The sequence below is a fragment of the Pholcus phalangioides genome, unplaced genomic scaffold (assembly GCF_987345545.1).
Source record: "Pholcus phalangioides strain wild (caught in Gottingen) unplaced genomic scaffold, Ppha-v1.0 ptg000003l_1, whole genome shotgun sequence".
Taxonomy (NCBI): Eukaryota; Metazoa; Arthropoda; class Arachnida; order Araneae; family Pholcidae; genus Pholcus; species Pholcus phalangioides.
Window position 1 is genome coordinate 21,873,772 of NW_028301596.1, and position 21,798 is coordinate 21,895,569.

The 21,798-nt window shown below is 38.8% G+C and overlaps 1 protein-coding gene across 2 annotated transcripts in view; it reads right to left on the reverse strand.

Annotated features, from left to right (window-relative positions):
• Positions 1–9,538: 9,538 nt before the first annotated feature.
• The window catches only part of LOC149088286 (lysosomal cholesterol signaling protein-like), a 28,443-nt gene continuing 16,183 nt past the window's right edge, over positions 9,539–21,798 (reverse strand). Inside the window, exons 9-17 of one of the 2 annotated variants that reach the window (XM_089246385.1) lie at positions 21,470–21,675; positions 19,152–19,257; positions 16,982–17,051; positions 16,541–16,628; positions 15,225–15,408; positions 13,323–13,418; positions 13,156–13,220; positions 10,446–10,583; positions 9,539–9,904 (exon numbers count right to left, since the gene is read on the reverse strand). In XM_089246385.1, the coding sequence (XP_089102511.1) occupies positions 9,691–9,904; positions 10,446–10,583; positions 13,156–13,220; positions 13,323–13,418; positions 15,225–15,408; positions 16,541–16,628; positions 16,982–17,051; positions 19,152–19,257; positions 21,470–21,675 (1,167 nt within the window). In that variant the 3' untranslated portion in view covers positions 9,539–9,690. The remainder of the gene's footprint in view (positions 9,905–10,445; positions 10,584–13,155; positions 13,221–13,322; positions 13,419–15,224; positions 15,409–16,540; positions 16,629–16,981; positions 17,052–19,151; positions 19,258–21,469; positions 21,676–21,798) is intronic. The other variant, XM_089246393.1, reaches the window with a different exon arrangement.

Sequence of the window (21,798 nt, forward strand, 5' to 3'; positions counted from 1 at the left end):
CCACAAGTTAAAGTAGCAAATAACCATTTTCGATGTGTATGGCAACTGTAAGTGAAAATAACGAACATTTTCATTTCCCATTCAACACGATGATTTTTCCATTTTTCATAAATTTGCCTCAGACTGTATTGACACGAGATACAAAAAGACCCTTGTATTTATGAGATGTTTTTCCTCCCAAACCATTAGTCAGCAGAGAGACGGGGCGCTAACTACAGCAAGAAAGTACGTATATGAACATTTTTTTTTCGGAAAACCAGCATTAACTTATCGCTTTTCAGCCGCATTTACTCAATTTAACGCTGACACCTAATAAAAATGAAAAATAAAAAATCTCGAAACTTATATATATTGCCATTCATCAGATAACAACACACAGAAGGAAAAAACATTAAAAAAAAGAGCTACTTTAATTTAGAAAACAATAAGTGGAATTCAACGCGACTCGATCAACAGCACATCCATCCACTCGCTAATTCTCCATGAAGTAATGAAAAAATATTTACTTTAAATAATCTAGAAATACATAAGAAACGAGAATGAGATTCTTTTTTTTTTAGTTTCACGTGGTCTAGGTAAGACCCTACCTAGGGTCCGTGGCCGTGAAAAAACACCGTGACCGATATTTCAAGTCGGCGGCTTTGAAACCAATTCCTATTTTCATTGACAAACAGAATTTTCATACGATTACTCAGAGGAGACCTTATTACTCTGAAATGAAAGTCTATTATAACCTGACCTCTATTTTCACGCGATACCAATATACAGAGCGGGAACGAATTCAGGGTGAGGTATCAAGAGGGGCGACTAGTTGTGTGTTTTCTCAGGATCGTAAAGCTTCAGTCCCACGAGAGTGGGCTAGGGGACCCTTGGTAAGATAATTAAAGTAAAATACAATAAAAGTGTTTGTCAGGATCCGCGGTCGTCTCGGGCCTCGGGGAAGCAATAATTTTTATGGCTTTCAATACAAAGGTAGCGGAACGAGCGTCTTCCTCTGGAAATGACCGAACAAGTACGGATTACTTCACGCCGGCTGTGGTTTTTGCGGTTTATGTCCAACACAAAGAGTTTTATTATCTTTAGACTTTTATTAACTTTAATTATCTTACCAAGGGTCCCCTAGCCCACTCTCGTGGGACTGATCCTTAAGGTTTCCCTGAGACAGAATTTCCCCCATATTATTTTGTTCTAGGGAAGAGCGATCGTCCATCTTCGGATCCGCGCCTGTCTAATACAGAGATGTACCATCAACAACCAAAAAGTTTTGAAACAAGCTAATAAAATCCGGAGAAAAAATGTTGCCACACTAGCAAATGTTGGATGTTTTGTCGATAACTCCTCAAAAAAGAAATCATATCATATTCGTCAGCTTCATCGCGTTTCACCGCGTTCATCCTTTTACATCTGCTCTTTAGTCGCGGCGATAAACCCGGTGTGTAACCCTTGACTTCTTATTTTTCTACTACAACAGCATAAGTTAAGGTAGCGGTAGAGAGAGGCCATATGCAGATCGTTGTCAACTCAGGCAAGAAGTATGGACAAAGCTCCACGAAATAGATAAGAGAAATGTGTACTTAACTTTGATGTGTTATACACGCAGATTTGGACCAGTTTTGTTTTTAAGGCTCAATTTTTTTCTCGTCTGAAATCTTTTTCTTGCACGGTAGTTTATATATATTTTTAACTCCTTAACGTACAGGCTTTTGCCTATAAATTCGGATGATCTGTTTTTGAAATATCGATGATAAAACTGGTTTCTATGTTTGCTTGCTAGAAATAGTGGGGTGGGAAAAGTGGCAGTAGATTTCTCTTTCTCATCTCCTCCCTTATTTTTGTTCTCTTTCTCTCTTTTATAAATAGTAGAAGCATACATTATATGGGGGATATAGAAAGAACGGGTAGGGAAAAAACAACTTTAGCTCATAGGGTTACAATAAAACTTCGAGGTGATGAGAAAAGAGGTTAAAAAACAGGAACAGCTGGAAAGAATTCCTTCCATTTGAGTTTGGACGAGATATCTCTTCCATAGTGGCTAAAAAGTTTAGGGACACCTTGTTAAAGTGTCCGTTTTCTGAGGAACGGAGCCCTGCAGGAAGATCTTACTGTATGATTGGCGTTCTTTAAAGTTCCATATACACCTCATTTAATACATGAGCACATCTATTTGTTTTCCAATGTTCAATAGAGGTATAATACGCACATGTGTACAGCAGGGGTGGACAAATCTATTTCTTGACGTACCCAGGCATGTAAATATTTTGACCGGACACATATTTTTTTCGACCACATGATAAAAAAAATTGTGTGTCTGAACATTTTCGTTCTTTTAATGTTTTCATCGACGATGATGGCAATGTTTCTATACACATGCGTACAATTGAAGACGTGGGTGCGAGAACCAGACAGCTCCACTTTTTTTCCCTATTTTCACTTAATCTTGTAAAGGAAAAAATCCTCTACCAATTAGTGCAAGAACCATACAGCTCCAAGCAGTAACTATGGAGATATAGAGGAAAAGGAGCTACACTGGGGTGTCTCACGTACAGTGCAAGAAACAAGACAGCTCCTTGTTTTTGCACAAAGGCAGCAATTGAACTCCTAGAGCTGGCTTGTTTCTGCACCAAATTGTTTCAATGTTTAATCGCTTGGTTGCAGCGCTTTTCGCGTTGCATCAGCCAGTCGCTGGCGTACAGTGATGTTAGTTATGATGATTTCCCAGCACATTTTAAGTGAGTCAATGAACACTGTAATAATGACATTTTTTGTTTAAGTGATTTTGGTGAAGTACTTTTTAAAAATGGACAAAATATCATGATTATTTTAAAATCTTTCTCTAGATTTTTTCTATAAACTTATTACGTTACATCTTGTAACTATGTAGTTTTAATGTTAATAAAGAGTTTGTGGACATCTACTAGGATTGGGTGTGTTGAGTGGAGAAAACCAGACAGTTTCATTCTTTCTTCATCAATAAGGAAAAACCAGACGAAAGGGTGTGAAAATAAAGCTAATCTGAGATAGAGGGAGGTATTATTAATGTTCTACCCGAAAGTGATAAGTTTAGGAAAACGTTAAGTATTTTTTAAAGTGTTTTTTGCTAGTCCTGAAAAATTTAGAAAACTGGAGCTGTCTGGTTCTTGCACCCACGTCTTCAATTCACAGAAATGCTTTATTTCGCAGCCATTATGCGAATGTGCAGTCAACGTATCTTGTTCTATTTTCACGGTCGTAATATTTAGCAGCCCGCTGCGATCATGGGTCCGCAACTGGGCTCAAAATGGAATCATATACTGAAACTGAGCTGTTCTGGAAAATGGGGTTTTCCGTTTTCCAGAAAAAACCAGCGAAATACAGCCGACGGTCATTACAACGACCCCACGTTATTGCAACCATTCCATAATGACGACCGATAGAATAAGTCCCAAATATTTCCATATAACAACTATCTTGTACATGTTTTTTTTCCTTTCGATAGAACGACCACCCGATGCAACGTCCGTTTCAGACGGAACGATGGAGGTCGTCATAATAAACGTCGACTGAATCTTTCGACCGAACTTTCTGGTACTCACGGAAGAAGAGAAAAGACTCCCCAGCTTGCAGAAAAACGTGAAAATATATTTAAAAAAAATTGTATGTTATACATGGCCCTATATAAATTGTATTATACAGTACATAAAATGTCCGGAAAAGAGATAAAATTTAGCGATTGATTTTTCTGAACTTATAAAACATATTTATGCCGCATTTCGCTGCCTCAATAAAAAAAAATATCCATCACAAAAACATGTGACCCCCCTCCCCCCGCTCCTTCTGCCATCTATCAAATAGAAAGTGAACGATCTGTAAAATTTTTTTAAGTAAAATTAGTTGCTGGCTTCAAACCGTTATACGGCATGAAAACGAACAAATGTGTTATATCATATCATATATTATTTGTTTTTATGCTATATACCGGTGTAAATTTTATACACAAAAAAACCGGTTAATATGTTTTATGCTTAGCGCTAGATTATTTTTTTGTAAATACTAAAACATATAGTAACCGATATTTTGGCGTATACATTGACAGACAGACAGACATATACATTGACACAGGTACGCAGAATAAAAGTTATAAAATTATAGTTTCATACCACATTTTCATTCTGCGCATGGGTTTAAGACTAAAGATCATTTTAATCTTAGAATCATAACAAAAAAAGGCCCATAAGCCCACCGGTTTCCATTCGAGGATTTATTAGGATGAGGACCCTACAAGAGGGAAGAAGTTGGATACCCGTGTAGTCAGGCCAATGAGGCCCTGCACGTGAATGAGAAAGAGTCCTGTGTGGACTGGCCACAGGGGCCCTGTACGCGAAGAAGACGGATAACTGTGTAGCCAGGCCATAAGGGCCCTACACGCAATGCAATGAATATCTGAGGAACTGTTGAGAATTGACATTACAACGAAACGGATGCGCCGTAAAGGCGAGTGTCGTGAAGCATCCAGATATCTGCAAATATGTTTTGTGTGTAACTATTTATTGTTTTAACTTACAATGAAGCTCCGGAAAGGGCGGGATCGTTCTGGGGGCGGGAGAATTCGGTCGTGGGGAGTGATTTGGGTTTTCGGGTGGTGGCTGTTGTGGGACTTGGCTGAGGATGTTTAATTGGGGTTGGCTAAACATCCTCAGCTAAGTCCCACAACAGCCGCCACCCGACCACCCAAAAACCCACATCACTCCCGCCCCTTCCGGAGCTTCATTGTTAGTCACGTCGCGCGAACGTCCTGGTGGTAACGGGCGGAGATGCAGGGCTATTGTTGGGGTGGGAATGTGAAGGAGGCAGGGTGACGAGAGAGTTGGTGAGGGGCGCCCTGGGGCTTTGGGTTGGCTTCGCTTGGCTGATATACCAGTAGGTTTTCCCGGTACGTCCGCGGTCGTATGACCACTGTGCTTAAATTGCAATAGCGATAGAGCCTGGACGTTCTCGGTTTATTCTGTATTCTGAGAATCATAACAGATAGTTTTGATTTCATTCAATAGGCGACAGCAAAGGTCTTAGCTTAAAGTGGTTTCAAGTATTTTATAATAGTGAAGTATATCAATATAAATATAATAAGCCACACAAGGGGTTAGGAAATTGGAAATTTTCCTCTAATTTTTTTTTCACCTCGATTCGAAATTATTTCTCCCATTCATGCCTGTTTGTGAAAATTTTCACTTAATTTCAGTGGTCTGCAATGAGAAATAGCGTGAAGAATTAAACTGTACAAGGCCCAGGCTTCTAGTACGAATAGGCAGGTTCTACAGGGAAATATGGACGAGGTGCATGTGTGGTTTAGGAGGAGTAGTAGTACAAATAGGAAATTTTATCTATTGGTGGATAATATTTTATCTAAATGGTGGATAATATTTTATCTAAATGGTGGATAATATTTTATCTAAATGGTGGATAATATTTTATCTAAATGGTGGATAATATTTTATCTAAATGGTGGATAATATTTTATCTAAATGGTGGATATTTTAAAGTAGCATGTCTCAAAATATTTGAGACTGCAGCGTTATCTGTCGCAGAAATTTAATTTCAATTTTTTTTAAAAATAATTTTGAAATTCGGTCTGACTGAACATGCACCGTTCTTCTCCAAGCAGCAAACTGTGGATTTATATATATTTCTTCTCATTTTTATTCATTTCTCTAATGTGCCCGTCAAATTCGAGAGGCCCATTATTTAATGATACGTAAATACAGTATTCGGCACGCAAGACATTTTTTAAAAGGAACACGAAAATATTAATAAGGATTCTTATAAAACGGCGCTCAATAAATTCAGTTTATACTGTAACTTTATTGGACGAGTGATCCTACGACACGGATTTGCCTCGTGTGTATTCAAAGGACACGTGGAGATTTCATTACTAAATCAAATATGTCGAGCACGTGTAAAAACCAGCGTTCTTCCTCCTTATCGCACAAGCGCGTGTGTTTTTCATGAATATCGAACATGTGTGGTGAATAACATATCACATTATTGTTGTTCTGCTTTGAAAAAAAGATAAGGCCAAGTATATTTCAAAAGATGCAGTTAGAATCGGTTTCCCTCCAACTGTTGATTGATATGTTTCTCGATTATTATTAGATGCTTTAGACCGGTGTCATTGATTGAGTGTTTTCTATTTCACAAATGCTGAATTTCTTTCAGAGAATACATTTTTTCTCTCTTTCTTTCCAAAACGGTGTTAATAGATGATTTTGAAGCTTTGTTCACCACCCAGCCCATTTGACTTGTCAGATTTCATTAGTTTTAGTCCGTTAAAACAAAAATACTTGATTAATTCGAAGCTCAATTGGACAGCAAAAAGTTCGACTTATCCAGTATAATCATACTTCCACCAAAAAGCAAAAACTCTTGTTTATTATAAAAATGCATTGACTATGCCAGTTTCCCCCCTTGTTGCTAATAGTGTTTGTATAAAACATAAACGATCACGAAAAATATTCCGTTTGTAAATTTGTAAGTTTGATGTCTTTTTTTGGGTACTGTTAGACATTGTAGAAAAAAATCTTCAAGTCGACTTAGAGAATGGAAGATGCGATTTTTTTTCTGATCTTCCACAATCTTATTGTTTCTACATGTCCGTAGCTTCTGCAAGTGTTGCTCTGTAGCTTTCTCAGATTCTTAGATTCGTTTCCGCCCTCTTCATGAGAAGGTTAAGTGTGATTTTACTCTATACTTTTTCTCCAACGTTCGCATCCGTAAGTAAACAACAATTTTTTTTCTAGGGTTGAACAAGCGTGTGCATCTCGTTTGGACATGATGAACAATTTTACCAAGCTAAAGGCCCGTTTACACGACGCAAGCGCTTTAGTTGGTAACTTAATTTTTAGTTGCCAAGTACGATACGATGTATGCAGATGATAAGGGCCGTTTACACGGCTTTAATTGACAAGTGCGCAAGTGCAGAAGTTATTTAGTTGGTAAGTCAGATAAGAACGGTTCTATTTTTTCCGGTTAAGTAGACGTATGCGCATGCGCCAGTGGGCGTGACCTGCCGCGCTGGAGGGGTCATTTTGCTCTCTCACGGATGGATTTATTTTGATCTCAAGCGTGAACCTGTTCATACTCCGTCGTCTCCTGAAGTTTCGCTAGAATTCCGCGGAAATATTGGATGGTGAGGTGGCCAGAGGACACAACCTTCAAGTTTGTTGAAAAATATCTTCGCCATGAATGTTTGTTGAACTATAGAAATGAAAATTACCTTAACAAACAAGCTAAAAATTATTCGATGTTGGAAAAAGCTATAGAATTTTCTGTCGACGTGATGTCAGGAGTGGAAAAAAATTGAAGATTCAAAAATATATATCGGGTGGGGAGGATTTATATATTAAAAACTGGAGGGGGGTTTCGAATATTTCTCTCGTCCAGAACGAATTTGCTGCCATCTGTTGTAAAAATACATGATCAAATATTTAATATAAAGATGTCATCTATAGATTAAATTAAAAAAATAATAATGATTTCGAAAATTTGGAAATAATTTTTGTTTAATGAATTTTTATTATTTAATTTTCAACCCTTAGAATTTCCTACGAATGCCAAGAATCTTCTCCAGTATTTTCGGCTACCATAATTCATAATTTATCTCCTCTTCAACTTCGATTAAAATATCATATAATCGATATTTACGACTTGGACGAGAAATAGAGAAATCTTATATTTCTTCTCGATGACTTACATAAGTTTATAATATGTTGTGTATTCTTTTTTCCCCTGTGGCGTCATCTCTCGCCCCCCTTTACGTGGGTGCAGAGGCGAAAAAAGGGAACAAGCGAACTGTTTCCCTTGCGTGACCTACTTCTTGCTCAGTGTGTTGATCTCGCGCAAGTGATATAGTTTCTCCTTTTTTATTGAATAAATTTATTTAAGTGAATAAATTTATATTCTTTAAAAAAAATATCATATAATGTGGCTGTGATCACAGTATTCTTAAGTTCTACCTGATCATCTTCATCCATCGTTACGAAAGCTATGAGCTTTAAAAAAAGCACCTCTCTGAATGCCAGATAAATAAAAAATTATTACTATTATACTCCCGCGCGTTGTGCGTCTCTCTCTCTCCGTGGATTTGAGTAGACTGAAGCGCGCATGCGCTAACTGCGCTCGCCTCCGTAAAAATTATCCAATGAGCATCTACTTGCCACTTATACGTGTGGACACTTTCAAGAAGAATCGGTAAGTTAAAATTAAGTTGCCCACTAAAGCGCTTGCCTCGTGTAACGGGACTTAAATTGGTATCCCAAAACAAACGCACAATAACGCTAGAAAGACATGAATGTCCAACATTATTTCCCATCAGGCAAGCGACTGGGATTCTGTCTGTAGAGAAGTAGATTTCCACATACACCCAAACTTTCGTATTTTCTGGGTGGTGGCATTTGCATCTGCAATATTGGCAGGTGCTAATGAAGTCACTGCCCACAAAATAAAAAAGTCAGTGGGAATGATAACGAAAGCGTTGCTTCTTAGAGCCACAACAAAATAAAAGTTGACTTTGTTGATTGTAATTTTTTTAGTGTTTTGGTGTTAGGCAACTGGAGAAGACCAGTAAACTACAAAATAAAAAAAAGGATGACCAAAAGTGTTATCCAGGAATTCTGAGAAAAGAGGCATTTTGCAAAGGATATATCTGAATCAAACTTTGAATCATCCAAAACATTGGGGGGGGGGGGGACCCGAATTAAACTAGTAATTTTAACATTAAATTGGTAAGGAATCTCAAGGGGAATTCCTGAAATTCGAATTAATCAAGTTCAAATTAGCCAAGTTTACCTGTATGTAATTGACGAAGATAGAATAATATGAGATTGTTATGCAGCGTAGTGAGACTATAAATACAGTATAATAATATATCAAGGATTTCTCTCACGTCCAGAGTAAAGTAGCAGTAGTCCTGAGAAATTTTGACTGCCAAACGTTCTATCCGCCTCTGAATTAATTATCTTTATTGAGACGGGAGTAGAATTTAACCCTTACAGAGACAATGGTGAGATATCTCGTCTAACTTCATCCGCATTATTTCGGCAATCACGAAATGTCTGGGCTCCTTAAAACCCTCCCATGGCAGCAATCCCGAGCCCAGCTACTGCGTTGAAGTTGAGTTTTTGCAGTCAAACATGTTTCCCCTTCCCCCCCTCCAGCCAGTGGGCAGTGTCAGCTTTTGTTCAATGTCTGTCAACAGACATTGTTTTTCCTTCCCCTTCGAAGTGGTGGTATACGAATATAGGCACAGCATAAATGACGGAAAAACTACAGTTTTCTTCTTACGGATCAAGTTAGACGACATAACTCGCTATTGTCTCCCTTGGTTTTTTTTTTTTTTTTTCGGGACTCGAACGCCGATCGAATGCTCCACCACACAATTCGAGTCACCCGGGTTCCAGTCCCCGTAGCGGCAGAGACGAAATTTTTCCAAAAATGAGTATCTCTACAAAATTAGACATCACTATATCGTGTATGAACAAGTGGAGAGCACGTCTTTCGCTAAACGATTCTCATGACTAAAACCAGGCCTTTATTTCTTCTTTTAAAAGTACATATAAAATATCACGACGAGAGAAAATTGTCTCGATACCGCACGCATACGATGCGATACCCCTTTCGGGGAGCAAAAGAAGGCGTCGTTTGGCAGATTTTCTTCTTTTTTCATAAATGTGAGCACTCTTTCATTGGGAAACAGTACAGGTACGGGGCATCGTGGAAGTTATGCATGCGGTTAACATGCTGGATGAGTCGGCCGAAGAGGAGCTTCTGTCCAAGGGCTTCCGCTTCCTCCGAGGTTTTTGCCAACTCTGACGTGATGAGCCATTGTGTCATTTGGTGTCCCCAGAAGCAATTTTTATACAAGGAGCCTTTCCACCTGAAAAAAAAAAAAAATCTGTGTTTACACCTTTTAAAATTAACACCCTCCTCCTCCCCCCTCACCCGATCATGGCCCACTGCTTTGTCTCAATGAAGAGATTTTTGCAAGTGGTCGAAGAAGACCTGGGTCATGCAGGAAGCTGTACGTGTATGTGTTGCGAACCTAACGTTAAGTTTGTTTTTGTGTAATGCTTGCTGTTTGCTGACGTCTGCCGTCAATTTTTCTAGCTATGAGTGAAGTGTAGTGATTGAATAATTGTATCATTGTAGGCCTGTAGCTCTCTGTCGCGAGACTTTTCAACGGGGAGATCGGCTCGCATTTGCGCATCGAAGTTGGGAACCACAAAAAACCAACTTTAGCTGCCCACCACTGTGGAAACGGTGGGGCTCGAACCCACGAGTCCGTCACTATGACGGCAATATGCACACCATTGAAACAATTGCAGATGAAAAAAAACGTCATCGACGCATTCGTCATGCTCATAACCTCCAACATTTAATGGTGAATTGCAAATAGAGGAATGTAAATTAGTGCTTACATTTTGTCTCTAGCGAGGTTGGTGAAGCACCGCGAATACTGGTTGGACAGAAAGTAAGAACAGAAGCCGTCCACCGATTCTTTTTCTTCTGGCGTCAATTCTCGCAGTTTATCCATACCGTACTTGACTTTCCGGAACCTGAAAACGAAGCAAACGAACGCTATACATATAAACATTGCAGTCCAACTACTACTTCACCAAACACCAACTCTGGCCATTATCGCTATATTGCAATTTACTGCCATTAATGACATGGGTTGGAAATGAAGGCATCATCTATCGGAGGTCGACTCAAGCTCGTCAGGGAAAATATCTTATCGATATCCTCCCTCGGGTTTGAACCTGCGACAGCAAACTTCACGGTGGTAGACGAGCATCTTACCACCACGCTACTCGGGCGTAAAAAAATGATTCCTGCCCGGCGGGGATACTTACCACTATTAGTATTGCAGTCCAACTAGACCATATTTTCATTTCGTGGTTCCTCTGTCTTATCGAACAGCCGCCCCCCCCAACCTAATTTAGGAATGAGACTCTACTTATTGAACTGATTTCTTTTTCAGTAAATTTGAATTGAGCAATATAAATAAGATTTGTCTCCAGACCTTTTTGGGCCAGAGATCAGTCAGCTTCCCCTTATCCTGGTTCTATCCATCTCGACAAAATGGAGCTGCGTGGGAAAGCGATAGGTTCTGGAGGAACCCCCTTTATACAGGGTGCATGGGAATGTTCCTTTAGCCTGGAATGATTCTCGAACCGTTAATCTCGAAGGCATACTCCCCCATTAGAACAATTATCCAAATAATGTGTAGACATCTGATACGTCATTCACATTTGGAAGGGGTTGTAAAGTTATTAAGATAAAATTTTCCCTGTTGTAATAAGATTCCAGAAAGTTGATGTTGCCCTGTCTCTCCTGGGTCCAACAAAAAAGAAGTATTTGAATTCGAAAATCACTGAAAATGAGTGGAAGAACAGCATAAAAGAGCGTAGAATGAGAATGTCGATGTTGTTCTTTCCCTTCTTTTCAGCGATTTTTGAATTCAAATATGTAAGCGATTTAAAACGTTGATTTTTTTTTTTCGGCCTTGGGATAGACAGGGCAACAACTTTCTGAATGGAATTTTTTTAGGACAGAGTGACAAAATGGAATGCTAATTTTTATTTAATAACTATACAACCCCTTGCAACATGAATGAAATATATATCTGAGCACTACACGTTACTTGGATACTTTTTCCCCAATTGGAAGTATGCGTCTAAGATCAACGGTTGGCTAGTTATTCGGGACTTTCTTATACTCCCTGTATACTTACTTTCGAAAATCGTAGCCCTAGATCCCATCATATCGATTCCCTATGGCAGGGGGCCTCAACCTTTCAGACATTGCGGGCCAAATTAACTTTCCACGAAGTCCGCGGGCCACCAAATCATACTGTGATATTCTCGGTTATTAAATAGCGTTTCCCAAATTTTATTGTATGCACTTTTAATTGCTCTGAATTCATTTTCTTTCATTAAATTTGAATTTTCATTTATTTTCAAATTACTTGCTTTCATTAATTAATCAAGTCTTTTTAGTAAATTATTTTTTTCATTAAACCTGAAATTTGTGAAAATTTTTTTTCATTAATTTAAAATAATTTTAAATTTTCATTAATTATAAAACTTTCTTCTTTTCTAAAAAGTCTTAGTTTTTTTTCATGGATGATTTTTTTTCCATGGGTAATTTTTTCATGAACTTTTAACAATTCTGAAATTATTTCTCAGTAATTTTGTAACATTTTATTTTTTTCATTAATTCTAAATTTTTATCAATTACGGAATTATTTTTTTCAATAATTTCTAAAATTATTTCCTTCATTAAGGTGGTTTTTTAGCATTTCTGTTAATTCTGTAATTGTGTCTCTCTCGAAATATGTAGCATATGTGAAATCATGGGTCTCAAAAATTGTTTTGGTTCAGGGTCTACCGAATTCACTACGACGGCCTTTTCAATGTACAAATGCGCAATATTACTGTTGAATCTGGAAATATCTCTCAGTTCTGAATACGGCAGTACAGATTTCAGTGGCCAGAATTCTTCAACGATTTTTTTTAGAGAATTTAATCTTTTTTCTATGTAAAGTAGCTAAATATGATCGGCGGGCCACATGAAAAAATTCGTCGAAGGGCCGCATTTGGTCCGCGGACCATAGATTGAAGACCCCTTTTCCCCTTGAGCATGAGCCTCCCGGGTTATACGTTAGGTTTTCTTTTATTCTGGTTCTGCTGGATTTTGAGGGTAGTCATATTTTTCCCCCATCATATTCTATTTTTCGCAGTTATCTGTGGCCCACTAAGCAACCTGTCATGGTTCGTGTTTGCTTGATTTTCGCCCGTGGCCCTCCTTATAATGTACCAGGGTCCCAAAGATCCCCCATATGATCCCACATCGAGAAATACTGCTATACAGGACCCTACGCGTTCGCTTCGGAGTTAATAGGAGAAGCGTAGTGAAAAGTTTACTGAGCAAGCATAGGGGCAAATAAATATAGGAACATTGTTATAACCATGTTATAATAGTTTCACCGCGTTTACGAGAAGTGGACGGAAAACAATGAAAAATTGTGATATAATGTCGAGTTTCGGTTCCAAATTAAAAATTGTCTTCAAAACTGTAATAAGAGTGTGAGAAATGTTTGATAATCAGGAGAAAACGGGTTCTTACCATTTGACGACCGAGAAGCTGAACGTTCTGAGATTGATACCAAAAATGAGGAACGGTATAACACCCTGCAATGAAACGTGCTATTTATAGCCGGGGGTAAAAAAAAGGTATTTTAATTCATTCGTTTGAAAAAAATGAACGTCACGCAATATATCAAATGAACTCACCTGTCCGTAAAACACAACGTTTTGAAGATATTCGAGAGGAACGATAACCGCAGTATCCGTGCAATCGTACAATTTGTACGCATTCGCCAACAGTCTCTGCCAAAGGAGGGAAAAAGAAATATATCTCATCACGTCATCAAAGCACATAAAAGAATGAAAGAAGAGATTCTTTATCAGTTAAACAATGAAACAAAGACGTTTCATTGTTATAAAAAAACTGCGATTTACATTCTTCGAAAATTCCATTATTGGAAATTTAAGAAAAAATATTGATTGTGATGAAAGTGAAGGGAACAAGAGCTTACAGCATATGAATAGTGGCCCACATGCCAAATGGGACCCTTGACACTCAGATCACTTAAGGGATCCGTGGTACATTTACAAATCGCTCAAGTAGCCCGCGGCGAATTTCCAAATCAATTGTGACCCTCGGTGTAGTTACACGGCATTTAAGTGGTCTTATGGCATATTCCCACAGATCACTTGAATGAACTGCGGCATATTTACAGATCACTTGAGTGACGTGGAGCGCAGTTCCAGAATATTTAAGTGGCCCCCCGCTCATTCCCAGATAATTTAATTGACCCGCGGCATATTTTCAGATCACATCGGCACAGTTCCAGATCACTTAAATGTCCCGCGGCACACTCCCGGATCACTTAAGTCAGAGGTGCAAACCCTTTTCAGTCCGGGGGCCAGGTACGTGGTATTTTTGCAAGTCGCGGGCCAGAAATCAGCATATAGCAGATGACCATATAACACGTATTTTACGGGACATCCCGTTATTTTGGTCGTTCTTCTCTATAAAATGTCCCATTTTCTTCCAATTTTCAACGAATCTTACTTCGGTCGGACGGAAGCCCTTGAAGGGGCCGCATTTGGCCCGCTGACCGGAGATCGTGTACCCTGACTTAAGTAACCTGCGGATATTAACAGATCACCTCGGCATACTTCTAGATCACTTTAATGATTCGCGGCATATTTAAGTAACCTGCGGTGCTGTTCCAGATCACTTTTCTTTCAAACCGAGCATAACTCAGGTCTATCGCTATTTATGGGCAATTCACTAGTTGTGCCAGAAGTGTAAGTGTGTGCACCTAACAGTCTGAGAGCGTATCTAGTGTTGTGTCTGATTTTTCAGCGCCACCATCTATATTTCAGAAATGAAGTGAGTGAAGTGTAATGATTGAATTACATTTGTATCGTTTGTAGGTCTGCTGCTCTCTGTGGTGAGACTTTTTTCAATTTTTTTTTGCCGCTGTGGTGATCGAGTGGTCATAGTGACGGACTCGTACCAGGTTCGAGCCCCACCGTCACCACAGTGGTGGTCGGCTGAAGTTGGTTTTCTGTGGTTCCGAACTTCGAGGCGCAAATGCGAGCCGATCTCCCCGTTAAAAAGTCTCGCCACAGAGAGCAACAGTCCTACAAACAGTACAAATATTCAGTCACTACACATCACTCACTTCACTTCTGAGATATAGATGGCAGCACTGAAAAATCATACACAACAGTAGATACGCACTCAGACTGTTAGGTACACGCACTTACACTTCCGGCACAACTCACTAGGTAGTAAATTGCCTATGGCAATAGACCTGAGTTGTGCTCGGTTTGAAAAGAAAAAAAAAAGGTGAGACTTTTTAAAGGGGAGATCGGCTCACATTCGCGCCTCGAAGTTGGGAACCACAGAAAACCAACCACCACTGTGGTGACTTCGGGGTTCGAATCCGGGACTTCGCGATGACCACTCGACCACCACAGCGGCTGTTCCAGATCACTCAAGTGGCCCGCGAACCTTTTTCAAATCAATGAAATATCCCGCACTCCCCTAATGGGTTGAACACCCTTGGATTACAGAGCACCGCCAGCTTGGGGGAAAATAAATGGATTGCATATACTCACCGAAGACATAACCAACATCTGTAAGGTGAGCAGACTGAGAATTCGACTCGACCATCTCGGTCCGCAAAGCTGCACGAACTCCTGGTCAGTTGCATTGACATATTCGTGGTACGTGTTCATCTCGGCTTCGGGAAACAGGGCACTCGTCGATTTCGTTGCTTCTTGCATCCATTTCGATACATTACTAGCCAAAGAGAGTATCGTCCATGAATACGCAAACTGATAACGTAAAAAAAACAACAACTTCTAATGAAAGGATATGCGATGGAAATTTTACATTATTCTTCTAACGCAGCATTATTCTTAGCCCCCCCCCCTATTCCCATTGTGTTCGAACGTGTCATTCGAACTTATTAATAATAATAACCATTTAAAGAGTTATTTTTTATTTCGTAATTATACCTACTATGAGACCAGACAGAAAGAAAGTGAACGACAAATGTGATAAATGCGTTTATTACGCAGAATAAAACCGGTTACTATACATAATCGCTGACCATTTTGGTAAGTTTGATAAATTTCCCTAAATTTACCACTTTTATCGGCGATTATGCCTAATACCCAAGCATCCTTGGTAAACATGATGAATCGTAGTAAATTTATCACATTTGCCGGTTTCTATGCATATCACGGTCCGGTATATTTGAAGTCGGGGACGCGAACCACCGGGTGGGAAACACTGATATAGATGGTACAACTGACCTATGGAATTATTCAGAACTGCCGCCTTTAGGAATGTGTGACAGGTGCGGTCGCACCGGGCCCCACACTTTTTGGAGCCACACTCACGGTTAATTATTAGAGGTTTTTATCAATTTTGAAATTATTTCTTGCATTAACTCTGAATTTTCACCAATTATATTAGGACTATGCACGCTTCCAATGCAAAAATTTTCAAAAAATCAAGTCTCTCTTCATAGCTTAAGCCCCGTGTGCCATCAAGAGCACACGGGGGCACATCTCTTCTCTGCGACACCTCGACCAAGTCAACGCCTCTCGCATCCAAAATCAATTGTAAAGTAATTTTCATAGAAATTTGAAAGAAGGTTTTCTGGGATTGCAAATGATTTGTCATTTATCGATCTTCTTGTGAGATGCGTCACACCCAAAGGTGATAAATTAATAGTTGAAAATATTCATTAATAATTGAGATAACTGACGACCGTGGTCGAATATGTATATTTTCGTTATATGCAATGAAATCATCCATGCGATTGATTTTTTTTTCCTTCGTTGGAGAGATCAGAGGTTTATGAGAGGAAAGAAAGAGTTCGATATAAGAGAGAGAGAGAGATCGCAAATCTCTATTAATTTACTCGTTTCTGTTTTCTGGAATTTCTTTCTGTCCTTCACCGATGAAATAGACATCCGAATTGACGACTTCACCGTCATTCGACCAAGAACCTAAATTAACACAAATAAGTATCGGAAATTTCACAAAAATAGGATCGGTCTCTATATAAGATATTTAAAAAATATATATTATACATTTACGACTTACACATAAGAACCAGAGGAAAACTATTAATGAGTTATATATATTTAGATGCAAACAAAAACATTTATTTTTCCTGATTATTTCGATTGCATCAAGATAAATGTAACAGCATGATTTTGTTTTTGAAATGGTAAGATACTACAGATTTTAGGCGTACTTAATTTTTTCATTAATGTAACTTTACTCAATCAATAATTACTTCACCGCGTTTATACAAAATTTCAATGAAATCTAAAGGATAATCGACCGAAACACTTACTTTTTCTGCGATAGAAGGCTAAGCAAGTGATTGCGAAACACACAGCCAGTACAGACGTGGTCAGTATCAGCTACACAAGGGATAAATGAAAGGACTGATAAATTGCACTCTATTGTGTTCATGAAAAGGGTGTCCCATAAATTCGCAAATAGTTAAAAAATTCATTAAAAAAAATTGAAGGAATTGGTACATTTTAATCCGGTTTGAAAAAAAATTAATTCTCAAGAAGTGGGGGTGGTGGTGTGTGTGTGTGGTTTTTTTACAGAAAAAACTAGCTCAAATTTTTATCGACAGATGGTGCTGCACGGAAGCATAGCACATAATTTTGAAACTGAACGTTTCTTCGATCTCTTCTATGCGTGAAACGTTCGTAAAACTTCAGCCGGCGATTCGTGGCTGAGATAAAACAGCTTCACCAATAGTGCTTTAGCCCCCAATGTCGACATCACAATGAAAACCTCATACAAGCGCAAGCAACAGGAAAATTCAGAAATAGGCTGTCAATCGCACACACTCATTTTATAATACTCGGATTTTCATATTTCCAGTGATTTCACAAACCGCATTCAAATATACCAATTCCTTCCATTTATATGAATTTGTAAGCTATCTGCGAATCCATGGGGCATCCGGTACTACGGGATAACACTTTTTGATGCAAAAATATTTCTATTATCTTTTCAATAGTGAAGTACATACTCTTGACGGTATCGTCGACAAACTCATTGAACAAACTATAATCAATGTATAACGATTTACCAAGTGGATTTAGTCAGAAATGAAAGGTGCATATACGTCGTGCTCACCGATTGTGTTAACCAAAAATCAAATACATATTAATCAGTTATAATACCCGGCGCTGCCCGGGTTTCCCCCCATCTACATTAGCAGGATTAAAGAAGTGACAAACCATTGTAAAGGAGTAAACATGACTGAACCGCATTACTTCGGTAACCAAATTTAACCATTCGAAAAGTCATTGTTATGGTCCGCGAACCATTGTTGCCCGAACATTTTCTGCTTATTTCGGGCATGCTCTTATTTTGCCCTGCTCTGACGAACTTATAAACTATCACGCAAGTCGGCCCCGTCTGGCATATTTGCAAAATTTTGCGGAGATCGGTCTAAAATTGTAAATTTATATTGAGAACACACACATATAAACAGCAAATCTATATACATGTGCAGGGTGGGCAAAAAGTCTGTAAAAACTTTAAAAATGAATAAAAACCGGAAAAATAACCGAAATAAAAAATGGTTTGCAGGGTTAGCATCGCTAGGTCACGGGAATTTTTTTAAGACGGGGGGGGGGACTAAGAAAACAGCCGATAGGTGGCGCTGGTACGAGTAACTTCGATAGAAATATGCAAATGAGACGGTTATAAGAACTTGCGCTCCTAATCCACAACCACTTCACCATTGTAAACCGTATATGTGGACCTGCTGCACTCTGCCGTTGCTGGATTTGTGACTTGTCTGCAATTTGTTATCCCCTGTGGTGGTGGTCATGTGGAACACATACTGCTGTAATAAACGATTTGGAGGCGTTTTGTTCGTTATTTGCGTATCTTCTCTTTGACTTGTGTACGTTACGTCAGCGCCACCTGTCGAATGTTTTTTCCTGTCTTAAAAAAATGCCCATGACCTAGCGATGCTAACCTTGCTAACTGCTTTTTATTTCGGTTATTTTTGCGGTTTTACATATTTTTAAAGTTTGTACGGACTTTTTGCCCACCCTGTATACAAAATTGATTGATTTTCTCTGCTCGCGTGTGTTCTCTATACAAATCCACTCTTTTAGACCGATCGTCGTCAAATTTTGCATATACATATACCAAACGGGACCCGACTTGAAGGATAGGCTACTTTAAAGTTTCTCGGAGCAGGGAAAATGTCCCAAATGGGGAAAAAAAAACTGTCCGGCAACAACGGTTCCTGGCCCTCAACAATCAATTTCGGAATGTTTACTTTGGTTACCATGATTCCCTAGCAATGCATTTCATCCATGCATATGCCTTTACAATGGTTTGTCACTTCTTTTTGATGTTGCCCCTGTATTATGTTTATTCCTTTATAATGGTTTGTCACTTTTCAATCCTCCGAGCAATCGAAGAAAACCCGGGCAGTTATTGAATTATATATATGCATATAGATTATTGTGGATTATTACCTGAGTGTGATCGGGAATGTCAATCGTACATGTACTACCGCTCTCCTTCCTTTTCGTTTCTAACCTCTTCATAGCGACTGCCACGGATGTGATCAAAAGAGAACTCCTATAAAGTCAAAATATATCGCAATAATTTCTTACACGTAGAAATGTTTGCACCGGGCAGTTTCACTTTCTCTCCCCGCATGCGAAAGGCGTTTGAAAATTCTGTGGTGTTTGGTCATAACATGACAACTCCAAAATCACATTTTTGAGATATAAGCATTTTCATTGCCATTCAAAAATCAAAAATAAAGCATACACACAGATACAAATGCAAATATCATACATCAGCATGTTTTTTAACCGTACGCACATATTTGTGCGTTTATCTCACTTCTAATTAGTTATAATTGGCAAGCCTTTCTTTCAGATCAAAAAGCCATTTTTCGGAGATATCATGTTCTGACCAAACACCACAGAAAGGTAAAAAACGGTGTTTTTATCTTTTTTTGGAGGGGGGGGGGAGGGAGAATTCTATTTTATTTCCCATCACGTGTGTGTGTGTGGTCGTCTTCTAGCTCCACACACACATTTTTCATTGATGTCAAATTTCTTTGTTCCGTCAGGAAATTATTTTTTCTCTAACTCTTCAAAAAAAAGTCATCTACATCTGCAATGGCCTCTTCATTTGATCGGCAATTTTTTCCACCAAGTGATACTTTCAATATTGGGAGCAGGAAAAAGTAACGTGGGGCCAAATCTGTAAAATTTGATGAATGAGAGATTTGTGCAAAGACCAATTCATACAATCTTGGCCGTATCATCTGCACCTGTTTCATGTTCTCCAATTATTGTCTAAACCCGTTCAGAAGAATCCTATATAGACTGTCTCTTAAAAATCCGAAAAAATATGGCCATCACTTTTCCAGCAAACAAAACGGCATACTTTCATCTTGTTTGGCAGAGCCAAGTAATTTTTCTGAGGCCCTTGCCTGGCAAATTTTCGAAAATTTCAACTGATTCTCATTTATGTGAGGCCCCCTTTTCTTGAGACTTCCTCAAGAAAAGGGGCACCCACTTATTTGGTGCTGTTTTATAACACTTTACCACTGCTTTCACTTTTGTTCTGACTCTGGAGAACAGTAATGAAGCCACGTTTTACCCAAGGTTAAAAGTCGGCGCCCAAAGTTCTGTTTAGAGCCAACATCAACAAATTTTCTTTTGAAATGCCTTTTGCATTCACTTTTGATCAATCATCAGCGAAATCTTGACAACTATCTTGCACAACGCTTTTACATTTCCAATTTCTCAAAGAGAATATTGTGAACCTGTTTTATTGAAATTCCCACAGTCAGCTATCTCAAGCATCTTCAATCTCCGATCGTCCATCACGATACCATTGAATTTTTCAATGATTTCCATGGTGGTGGCCTAAACCGCGTCATAAAGGATGCTCTGCGGAAATAAATGGTCTTTAACCCTCAGGCTGCGGGAATAGTAGGAAGTGCGGCTGAATAAAAACAAATTAGCTTTGTTTTGCGAAAGATAAATGGCAATCATACTCAGACTTGCAAACTGAATATAATCGGAAAAAAGGGGTGGATCAAACAGAGAATCTAGATTCGCCCACAATCACCTGTAAAATATTGATTGCGGTAGGCAATAAATCTACCACTCCTCAACAACTTACACCCGTCCAATACAGTACAAGCAAACCCTAAGCTGTATTGAGAAGTATTATTTGATACAGAACTATCTTTAATTATATACTCTCTAATTGTACTCTTTAATGCAGCTTTGAGCAAACCTGTCAGAAAATAAAGAAATAATAATAATAAAATACTAGGATATATAATGTGTACGTACGCCATCTATACATCGTTTAAAGAATTTCATCTTAAAAGGAAAAATTGTAATCATCCCTGGATGACTGAGCATGCTACTACGATGATCATCCCTGAATTATGGGAGCACGCTCAGGGTTAATAATGGTGCAGAGGGTCTCCCATGAACGTATTCCAACTCAGCTTTGATCTGGGCAGCTTTTAACTTTTTAGATGAAAATGTTTTTTAATTGCAAGGCACTCATAGTTTTCCAAATTTATGGCTACGATCCGAACTTAGAACAACGCCAAAAAATGAACTACAAACTTCTTGTGACATATTTTGAGAAGAGTAATACTTATATTTAATTGCAATAACCCGAAAGCGTTCATGTTGCTGTTAACGCATAGAGATTTACCTTATCAAACGACCTTCCTAGTGGAGAGTTAGTTCTCAAGGGAAAGTTATAAGAATAAGATGACAAAAAGCAGAAGGAAAGAACAGCAAGTCACCCGCAAGTCGCCATCACAATGACGAGTGAGCTGTGCTTCAGGACCAGGATCATCTTCCTCTGTAACGTCATCACGATCACGAAAATGCACGCCCAGACATAGACGCCGATCTCTCCATAAGTCGAAACTGCCAAATGCAAGTAATACAGCCAACGTGTTTCAGTCCCCGCAAGCTTTCTCAGCAAAGCACCGCTTGCTATCGTCAGCTTTTGTGAGACACAATAATAATAATAAAGAATTAATATAGAATGAACGGATTGAATCGAGAGGGAGAAAAATAAATTAGAGGTGTGTACGAATTTATTACTCAGCAGTTTGTTTTGCGTTTA